Raw genomic sequence first — 11,596 nt, forward strand, 5'->3', positions numbered from 1 at the left:
TAGTTCAACTTTTTGTGCTTGAGAACCTCAAGGGCTCTGTTTTCATGGTGGCACACTGACCGGCGAGTCTGTGGTATTTTGGGAGTAAGTTGGGTCTTTAGGAGGTGCAGCCGTGTGAAGGCAGCTGGACACACGTTGATGACTCTGCAGCCTCTGACCGGGCAGTACCAGAGCGCAGTGCCACTACGCACGGCCATCCGCTGTGTTTACCTTGATTTGAAGGGCTGCTACAAAGTAACCCCACACACCTCCACATCCATCAGACTGCTCAGTTATATGCGGTTTGTGTTCTGAGGGAGACGCCAGATTAGCGGGGCTCATGAATCCAGTGCATCAATCAAGTTTGTTTGGTTTTTTTTTTAGCAGAAGTGGCATTCCATGCGATATGATGTAACCACCGCCGCGTGCCCACTTGGCGTGCTTTGTGAGGCCAGATAACCAAAGCATATCCTGGGTCTGTTGAGCTTGCTTCGTGGCACAGGCCTCTGGAGAAGCACTCACTCAGCCGTTGCTGTCGTAACTCACTGCGATTGGCTCAGCTGTAAAATAGAGACGCTTCGAGGCGGCCACGGTACCACCGCCTTATGCTGGTCACTGTGCTTACGCCACTAAAATAGGGCCCTGAGGGGGAAAAAAAAACAACCTAGGAAACTGATGTTGTCACCCGTTCAGTGGTTGGCTGTTTATTTTGCTGTTCAGTGTTTTGATTCTGTTGAGTCGGAACTGGATTTAAACACTGTTTTTTTTTTTCCATGGCATTTCAATATCCGAGAAAGATTTCAATTAAGCGGGAGGAGTTACTGAAGTTTTGCGATGTTATCGTGATTTTTAAAAATAGTTTTAACAGCACTGATATAGTATACAGTATATATACAGTTTAGTTTTACTGGAAAAGTGCATCCTTCCTTGCATAAATCTCTTCCATGTAGCAAAGCTACACACACAGCATTATTTCAGCATAATTGTTTGGTCCATGTTTTCAGTTCAGCGACATGTCGCTTGTAATGTTGTGCCTTTTTATTTTATTATTTTTTTTTTTTTACATCTGTGTTTTGCCTTTCTTTAGCGCCTGCCTACGACGGCCGGCGAGGGCAAAATATTTCCATTTGGAGGAACGCGCCGCAGCCTCAGAAACGATGCCAATTTAAAAACAGATGTACAGCAAACGGCAACGTGCCGCAAAACGCTACGTATCCAGTCAAGTGCTCCGGCTTCTGGGGGGGGGGCACTGAGGGCAGCAGCTTGATGATTTTTTTTGGGAAGAAAAGTGGAGTAAAGAGGCGACACAAGGAGCTCTTTTATAATATTATAAAAGACTATGGCCAAATGTAAAAAAAAAAAAAGAATACGTAGCTTTTTATGTCGCCACTCTTTACTCCACTTTTCATCCAGCTTCAAACAACAAACACCCTCTCTTCTGGTCTCTCTCGTGCTCCCCCTAGAGGCCGGAGTTTCTCCCGCGTTTGCAGCATGTTTGCTCTTAATGTATTTGTTTTGGCTCCCTGCAGCACGTTTCATGTTGTTGTGCACCTGTTTTTTAGGTTTTCGTACGTGTTTTTTTTTTTTTTTTTTTTGAATTGACACTGCTTCTGGCGCTACAGCGCGTTTCTCCCAATGGAAATGTTTCGGGCACGTTGGCCCTCGTCGGCCACCGTACCTGCCATTACAAAATGTACCACGGAATGAAAACAGCTGCTGCTAGTCGAGCTTGTACTATGTTGATTTCTCTTCCATTCCAGTGAACGGAAAATGCATATATATACATATATATGTGTATATATATATATATGTATATTTATGTCTGTATGTGCGTGTGTGTGTGTGTGTGTGTGTGTGTGTGTGTGTGAAATGCCAAATCAAACATTGTTCAACAGCCAAGTCTCAAGCACTGTAATTGTTATTACATCAAACTCACCAACTTCAGACAATGTAAAAGCAGCAGCGTGAACTGAGAATTGGTTGCTACGTCCGTCTTACATGTTGTAACCTAAAGGAACCGCATCGGCCTGTTTGCAGGTTTTTCGCTCCTCACCGACCAATCATGTGCACTTCATATCGTTGCTCTCCGTTTTGAGATGCCTGCTGTACTCAGTGAACCATCGTTGTTGTTTGGCAATGCACCGCATCGCCTAATATTGCAGGGCTGCAGCTAGCTAGCAGATATATTTCATTATTATGACAAGTATCCATCGTTGTTCCCCAGAACCCAAATTGAAATGTTCAAATATCTTGTTTGGTCCAACCAACAGCCCAAACCCAGTGAGATTAATGATTGTCACAGACGACAGAGACAATAAGCAAATATTCACATTTAAGAAGCTGGAACCAGTGAATGTTTGGCGTTTTATCTTAAATGATCATATAAATGATTCAGTGATTTAAAAAAAAAATTAATAATATTAAAAACATTTGATGTTCACTGTGATGGATTTACAAGTCTCGTTGTGTGGAAATGAATGGAGACCAGTGTAAAACGCAGCAGCATCGTGGTCAGCTGGGATTTAGAGTACACAGTTTGTAGCAAAGGGGCTCAACCATTGCAAAACGGCCGGTGTGGTCCTTTTTTGAATGTTTGCCTTCAGTATGTCCTCAAGTGCATTTCAATGGACCTGTTTCAGCAGCATAATTCAGTTCTAATCGATTGTTTATTGTGAACCGTTGTGCACAGGTACAGCAGCTGTTTGAAGGTCCTGCACACTGTTACTAACTGGAATCACTGCTTCATTAAGCAGTAATGTACCGCTGCCCACAAAGCAGCTGTATTACGAAGGACAAAGTGACTTTTGGATTCGACACGGTGGAAATAGTTTTCCTAAAGGAAACCTTTTAACATTCCTCAATTCGTGCTTTTCTGTACAACTTGGCGCATTGCTTGAGATTTAACGTAGTAATACAGGAGTCCAATGGGCGGAAAACTGAGAATATGTCAGGACACGTGTCCACGCAAAACCTACGAGGCCACGGGTTGTCAATCAAAGTCGAGTCAAGCGCGGGAGGTCGCCCCAATGACAATGTTCCGTTTCATTCCGTGTTCTCAGGTTCCGTTTCGTTTTGCTCGGCCGCTCTTGAATTCTCTGACCTTCATCGCACATTTCTGTTGCTGTCCGCCCCCCCCCCCCCCCCCCCCCCCCCCCCCAGTTTGCCGTAAAGTCTGAATGGGTGATTTCCTTAATGGCATGCCATAGAAGTTGCATTTCTGATGTTGCAGTCACATGCGGGCTCTCTGATATTTATTGTGACACACTGGTTTTTGCTGCAAGAGTACTATTTTCAGTAACTATGTTATTTGTGTAATAAAGTGTCTGCAAAGCATCACAGAGAGAAGTCGTGAGTCGTCTGATCGCACAGCCGTCAGTCTGTGAAGTCGGGCCTTCAGTTCCAAAGACTCAGGTAGTGCAACTGTGTGTGTGTGTGTGTGTGTGTGTGTGTGTTAACCATTTCTGCCTGAAGGAAGCACAAGTAAAACACCAGGCTCCAACTGACTCGAGTTTGGAGCAAAACGTGTTGTAAATGTAACTTTATTACAATCAAACTACACATCTGTTACTTAACGGAAAAACCACGCCAAAAGTAGCGGCGGAAAAAATGTGGAGATGGGTGGAGTCCATGGTTCAGGAGGCAAATATGCTTCCTGGTATTACTGCATCATTATTATTATTTCATGAACAGACAAAATAACCGTGCTCATTTTTGTTCACAATTTGTCGGGTGTTTTAACACGGTGCTACTTTGTAGGCTACAGACTACGTAGGAGAACAACACGATGCCAATTTTATTCATCAGCTACGTTTCTGTCCGGCGACCTTTTTAATCAGGCGTTTCACGTGGCGAGTGGCGACACGTCCTCGTGAACACAGTTAACCACCCTGAAGGAAGAGAGACTTCAGAGATGAAGGCAAACTGGTCGGTGCTGGCGAACCGCCCCACCCGACGAGAAAGCGCACGCGGTGCAGGCAGCCTTTGAGGTAACCTTTGGATGGGCATGTCGGGACGCGTTGGCCGTTGACGAGCAGACATCAGAGGACGTGTTATTCATTTTTGTTATCATTATTTCTTATAGGCAAAACATTATTTAAAAGCCAAGGAATGTCATGTTTGCTGATTTACTTGAAGTTGGACATGTTTTTAATTTGAAACACACTTTACTCTTGATATCAGAGCCCCCAACCAGCACCAACGTTCCCCCCCATGTAGCCACTTGATATTGGCACTGTGTTTTGAATTGATTCTATTGAGGGCTCTTGAGACATTAATATAGTCCCCATGTATTGACTCTGTGTCCCACATTTGGTGGATAGGTGGACGGGGCTTGATTTAACACTGCATTTACTATAACTATAATAATACTCGTCAGTATTATAATATAATTTTCAAAGGTATTCAAAATCATTAAATCTCAAGTGCACGTTATTCACGCTGGTTTCAACGTGAACAAAATTAATATAAATGTGTGTGGCAGATCCCAGTGATCCCCCCCCATGGATCCGACCCGCGAACACTGAGATGAATGGGCTCAAAGTAACACACTGCACATATTTTACTCAGATCGTTTCATTTTCTACAACAGAACACTTGGAAAGGTGCCGGGATCACATTAAAAACTCGACACAAGAGGCTCCGTTCGTAAAATAAATTCGATTAATTTTCTATTGCTTTTTAAGTGTAATAGAAAACACAGCGGCTCTCAGACAAACAGGTCACACAATTTCCTCAAAGCGGCACAACAAATTGTGCGGGGGGTGGGGGAAAAAAAAAACAAAACAACAAACTTTTAACGGGTGTACAAATCTTTCCACACAAGTGTAATAAGTGTTCACATGGCTTTGCGTATGTACAACATTGCAGTGTTTACTGTAAACGCCCCCCCCCCTTGGTGCCATGGTGGTGACAATACCAAGGTGCACTGAGTCTGTAGCAGGTGTCCAACAGTGCAGTGGAGGCATTGGGAACATACACACTCATTAAAAAGACACACCTATACATACTGTTGCACACCCATAATCCTAATGTACAAAACTAGAGATGCGTCAATATGGTTCTCTAAAGCCAAACATATTACCAACAATAGCCAATAAACAGATGCCAAAAAAAGAGACACTCCCACTCACACATACATGTCTGTCTGTCTGTCTGCGCTGTGCACAGGAACTCTGTCACTCTCCCGTCTGTGGCGGATGCTGCTGCTGCAGGAGTGGCTGTAGAAGAGTTTCCACAGATGCTTTCATACTGCTCACTACTGTCAGCAGCATGAGCTCAATACCTCAAACGTATGGGGTGGGTGGGGGTGGGGGTGGGGGTGACTGTTAATGTGTCTCTTAACACAATACGCATATGCCACATGTGCACTGAAAGAGTTGCCGCTCATTAGTCATCCTGTCCATACTGGTGATTTTGCCCTTTCTTACATCCTCAGGTTCAGCTGAAGCTAAAATGAGGCTAAATGGATTCTTTTCGTCACATTAGTGGGGGAAAAGCTCCATGGGTGGGGGGGGTCGTGAAGCCCTCTTGATTTTAAGGGTGTAAGAATCCGTATATCACACATGCATTTAATGAATTTCTGTGAAGAAGACGACTACATTGAAGGGTTACTTTAGAAGTTGATGTCTTTTATTTATTTACCATAAAGCCAGGCTGCTTGGGCTATTAAAACGTACGCGTATGTTCGTGGGAATTAAAAGAGAATCACAATACGGACATAGAATCGAGTCCGTTACATCGTAATGTGCACAGGAAATAGAGTTTTATACAAATTGCTAGTTTTACACAAACTTCCCGCAGGTATTAAGATACTGTTTAGGTCCATCGTGCAGTTAATTGTTCTGTGCCGTTATTGGGGTTTTTTTTTATGCAATGAATAGAATGAAATATATATATTATTATTATATATATCAAAAGAAGTCCCATTTTTTGTATATAGGTGGGGTTTTGTCAGTGTATACACAATGGTAAAGTTAAGGGGTCCCTTAATAAAAAAAGGTTGGGAACCGGGGAAGGGTTTACTGTAGCGCCAGTATGGACAGACAGAACGATTACAGCAACCAGTGGCTCTTTAAATGTACATGTGAGCACTGTATGGACTTTTTGTTGTTACACGTGCCCATCTTATACGATCTTTAAAAAAAAAAAAAAAAAAAACACACACTGTTGTTGACTGACAGCAATAAGGCGGCAACTAATCAATACATTAGCAGTAATGATGAAAAGCTGACCTTGCTAATTGCGACGGTCGACACACCTGTGTGCCATAATCGAAGAAATAAAACCTGACAAAACCTCCACTAACACAACTCCTCACAGATAAGAGCAGGGCTATTATTGGGCTGATTGAGCCGCGGTGCATTGTAAAGACGATGCAGTATGTGATATGTGCTTTAATCAGCTGTAAGTTGCTATATCAGTGCGTCTCTGACCAGGAAAAACACACAACACTGTCAATAAATAGGTTCACCAGTTATTGCTAAATATAATTCACTTTTTTTTTTTTTTGTCTTTTTCTTCTTTTTTTTTAAAACCCCAACAACCTCATTACAATGTGGAGTCATTTAATTTAATTTTATTCACAACATTATGTGTACATAACAAGGTAAATCCCCCAAGTTAATGATATAACAAGATTGATTAAAGAACTGCTTGTAATCTGAGTAGAAAGAAATCAAGCTGGAAATAGCACCTAAATCCCCAAAGGGAGCGAAAGACGGCTAAAAAAAAAAAGGCCTTCCACTTTGCTTTCATGTCTTGTTTCTGGTAAACATGCGCTCCCCTCGAAGGGTGAGGTGCTGCAGTTGATACTGTAGCACCTCAGTGTCTGATGACTCTTTGATACTTATTTTGTCCAGGTTAAGGTAGTCCAGAGACTTGGACTGGGCAGTTTTCCCTTTAAGTAGACAGAGGGGTAGTGGAGCATGCAGACCCCTCCCAGGCTCCCCGTGGGCCAAGGATCGGAGGACGGTGTCACTCGAGCTGGGCATACGCCTTCGTCTCCGCCCGTTGGCGGCAGGAATGTCGTAGGGTTGGTAGTAGCGATTTTTGCCTTTGAAGATTCGTGAAGACCGGTGGATGCCCAAGTCCACAGACTTCGGGACAGCGCTCTGGATGGAGCTGGACACGGCCTCCGGTACGGAACCCTTCTCTGGAGTGCCTTCTGACCACTTGTGGGCCAGCTTGAGCAGCTCCTCACCTGTGGTGAAGCCCACCAGATAGTTTGAGTCCATGTGGAGGATCTGGTATCCTGCAACAGTACCTCTGATGGGTGAACACGGGGTGCTGGCACAGCGAGGTCTCTCTGCTTCGGGTTTCAACGTGGCCTTGATCTCAGCTGCAGGGAGAATGGAGACGTGTGCCCTGGACACTCCACTGATATCCATTTCCATCCTTACAGACATATCCTAACTGATGAAAGGTAGAGAAACAGCAGTTACACAAAACACAAACACTCAGGGGCCTTACGGCATCAGATCCAGTCAGTCCCAAACGGCCAGGTCAATCCTACCTTGAAGACTCTTAGCTTTTTGATCCAACAGTATCCAACAAACCGTAACTAACTCTCTATTATGCTCGGCGTCACCTTAATTGCAAAGGGTATTTCGATATTGCTGGAACTCAAAGCACTCCAGCCGCAAATCAGACGTAACTGCTGGTTTGCAGCACTTACGGAACTTGGAACATGTCAGAATCTCAGTCTGACTGTCGGAGGGATTCAACAAACCACAGATACATATATCATAAAGCCGATTTCATGACCATAACCGGATTACCTGGTGTAGTTAGTGGTAACGGTAGGACATTATGTTTGTGTACTTGCACCATCAAAGGGTGAAGGTCATGTTCTTCAACTGTATAAAGTATCACAGCGTCAACATGCAGACGGCATCTGAAGCCATCTACGATCTACACATATTTATATTACGGATTTGGACGACCTTCCGCCTGTCACACTTTGGTCGTATTGACGTATCGGCCCTCGTTTGGCAGGATTGCACGCGTGCGCCGGGAAGTCTCAAGCATGACAAGGGCTCTTTAAGTTGAAGCGAGCGTGTGTGAGGACCTCTCTGGTACTACGGTGTTCATACACTGCACCTCTTCCCTCATGAACAGCACTGGTGATATGGTCGAGGCCAAGGAGGCCAAGGGGCTTCTCCAGCGCCGTCAGATGCTACCGCTCAACAAAGTCACGACTGTGTGAGGCTTCGTCCTGGCCCCCACAATGGTGGAACGGGCATCGACAGCAGAAACTGAACAGATGAGTTTTCGGTCTGCGACGGAAAAATGTGTACGGACTGATAACGGAACGGAACTTCTTTGCCCGAAGACACCTTAGCATGGGATGTGGTTTTGGTTACGAGTGGTTTTAAAAAGGCCCTGCTTCCCCACCGTCTCCTCAACTATCTCCAGGAGAGAAGATGGTGGCAGCAGGTGTTCGGAGTTGAACGGACAGGTTGTTGCGCCACAACGAATAATAGATCCAATAGCTGCTAGCTAACATTAGTCTAGCATTGGCTGTGGGGTGGATTATCCGGCCTTCTGAGTCATAGCTGTGGCACCCCATGCGCTGAAGACTCCCCCCGTTTTCATACCGTGATCCTCTGAAGTCCTGGGGATGTAGCTGTAGTCTTTTCCCTTCTTCGTTTTCGGAATTACGAAAATCAACTTCGTTGGCCAACAACAACAACAACAACAACAACAACAGCAACAGCAGCCATGGCACTGAGGGACACGCCACCATGTCAGCCAAATGCTCATTCTAGCCGTCGGAAGTAGCAGCCAGTATACCGGGCCGAACCTCAGCAGCAGTGCCACAGTGTTCCATAATAACAGCGGGGGTCAGTGACCATCCTGACTGAGCTGTGAGACGGACAGGGACACACGAGGACATGCAGCAGTGAGAACACAGGCGCACATGGAACATAGGCCATCAGAGCTCATATCACACCACAAGAAAAGCAGCATTTGTGTGTGTGTGTGTGTGGGGGGGGGGGGGGGAGCGGCGCAACAAGGATTATTGTGATTTCACTTCATTATGTGATTGCCATGTTTTCATGAAAACTGTTGGCTGTTACGAGCAGCGGGGACATTCATCATCTATGAAAGAAACGTCACCACTTGAACTGTTCTCTTCAAAACTACAGCAAATGATAACATACTAATACTTTGGCTCAGTGATTATAAACTGAGCAGGGGAGGGCGTGGGTGGACTGCTCTGTGATGTCATGTTACAGAATAATATAACAATAAAAAAAAAATATATATATATATATATAGGCCTGATATATATATATATGTATGTATATATATATATATCCGAGTGCTCTCATTCTCACGGTGAAATCAGACCGGAGATGGAGCAGATGACGGCGGCCAGGAGCCGCAGCAGAATGCGTATGAGCGCCATCGTACCATACCGAGTCAGTGTGGGGGGGGCGGGGGGGGGGGGGGGGGGGCCTAAAGTGACAGAAAACCCTCCCAGTGCATCAACCACAGGCTTCACACACAAACACACACAGACCCAAATAAGAGGCGTGATGCGGCTGCTAATATCTAACTGTAGCATCTGTAGCATTACGCCGCAGCCGGCGACAGGCCGGCGTCCACCGCCGCCCGCCGCCCAGCGCTGAGCCCCGTGACACCGCGCACTTGCCGGGGGAGGCAAACGCCGTGTTTTAACGCGGCGTTTCGGTTAAACGGGCCGCGTCGGTCGTGTTAAAACACCGACCCTTCAGGCTCGACGGTCCCCATCTCCCATCTCGGGAGCCGGAGCCGGAGTCGGAGGCGAATCGGGCTGACGTTAGCGCGGATGGAGGATGGAGGATGGAGGGAGCTGATTTGCATATTATGGCATATCGCCGTTTGATCGCATGTGTCGCCGGCCCTTCACGGCGCAGAACCGAAGCGACGTGTTAAAAACCGGAGCAGAGCACGAACCTGTTTGACTGCGGAGAAATCCGACGTCCAGCCTGCTGCCCGTCTGTGTGCTCTGGAGCCTCCGCTCTCTCACGCCTGTGTTCCGTCAACAGCAGCACGGAGGAACACTTCCGGTCTGTTTTTCAGGGGAAAAAAAAAAGCAATGACACATCCTTTACAGTATTTGTTCGGTGGTAACAACAAGGCTGTCATTTTCATGAAAAGATAAAAAAAAAAAATCAAATCAAATCAAAATGTGTTTAACAGTGTAGCAGTGTATCCATGGTTATAAGCGCGCACTCCTGTGTATGGAAGCCAAATTATGCCAGAAAAAAAAAAAAAAAACATGAAAAAGATTTAGTCACGACAGAAGAAAATGCTCACGGCAAAATCTGACTTCTTTAGGTCAAAACGGTGAGATCGAAGTTATAAATGGCCTGATGGCGAGTCATGATGACGAAATTAAAAAAAAAGTCTAAATTCTGTACATCCTTTGCGGTATTTTTCGGTGGTAATGACAAGGAGTCAATAATAAAAAGGAATTACCAAAAAAATTTTTTAAATCTATCTATCCTGTAACACCAGAAACTAACAACAACAAAAAAAAATGGGATAAAAGTTAATAAACGCCCTGATAGTAAGTCACAATTATGAAATAAAAAGTCGAACGATTACAAAGTCTAAATTATGATAGTAAGTCAAATTTATGAGATTCAAAAGTCCATGTCAAAATTTGGAGGCAAGGTTTCGGTAAAGTGCGCACGAGCGCTAGTTGGCTTCCCAAGGTTCCTCCTCCACCTCCATGATTGATTTGGAAAGTGGTGGGGATACAAACATTTGTCAAAAAAGAAAATTAAATGGGCTTTTTCGTTGCATTTCCTGGAAGTCTACACAATATATCATGATTATATTTGTCTAGCTTTGGTCTTCCACGTGGGATAAATAGTTTTTTTTTTACCAATTACATCTCATACCATTGCTGACAACCACCGAGTGATACACTAACTTAACTTAAACTTAAAAAGAAAAAAGGCCGGGCGATGGTAGGACCTGGTTTGAAAACAATGCTCAGATTAGAAGGATGTGCTCTTTGAGGGAACATTACAGCTCATAGTGAACATTCTCACCCGTCTACCTGGCCAGGGCTGTCTCTCTTTCCTTTCCCGTCTCCCTCCTCTCTCTGATGTCTTCACAAAGCGACGTGAACGACATTATACATTGTGCGTTTCCTACGACTGGACATCGTGTTTACTTTCATATCAGCACCGTAACCTTATGGTCCGGGGGAAGTTAAAAGTGCAGTCTACCTCTTTAAAGGTCACATGGGTGTGATCGGTAGGTGGGTCCATCAATAACCACATGAGGTTTGAGGCTGGTTGGTCGAAAACCTTGCCGGGTTATTCCCACTTCCTGTTGGGCGCCAACAGATGCCGCTGCATATCGAGCGCAGATCCCCGCGATGCAAATTTCGTGTAATCGAACAGGCGCTATTCACGCGTGGCTCGCTTCCCTTTGCTAGCAGGCGGCGCTACGACCAAGACTCAGTGTTGGCACGCGGACGTCTTCAGGCCTGGACTCTTGATCAGGCATGTGAAATGTGAAGTGACAACAGCTTCCCATTTCGCGGCGAAACATGCATCCTTTGAGATTGCGAGCAGGAGTCTGTAAAAAGCAGAGCGCCTGTAAATGGCAAAAAAAA

General features: G+C 45.1%; 1 protein-coding gene across 1 annotated transcript; it reads right to left on the reverse strand.

Annotated features, from left to right (window-relative positions):
• Positions 1–6,728: 6,728 nt before the first annotated feature.
• Positions 6,729–9,954, reverse strand: macir (macrophage immunometabolism regulator). The gene is made up of 2 exons (XM_070925248.1): positions 9,919–9,954; positions 6,729–7,389 (listed from the first exon to the last, which is right to left on the reverse strand). Exon 2 carries the CDS (start codon positions 7,380–7,382, stop codon positions 6,729–6,731), a length of 654 nt encoding a protein of 217 aa, XP_070781349.1. The 5' UTR covers positions 7,383–7,389; positions 9,919–9,954.
• Positions 9,955–11,596: the final 1,642 nt, after the last annotated feature.

The sequence above is a fragment of the Enoplosus armatus genome, chromosome 18 (genome assembly GCF_043641665.1).
Source record: "Enoplosus armatus isolate fEnoArm2 chromosome 18, fEnoArm2.hap1, whole genome shotgun sequence".
Classification (NCBI taxonomy): Eukaryota; Metazoa; Chordata; class Actinopteri; order Centrarchiformes; family Enoplosidae; genus Enoplosus; species Enoplosus armatus.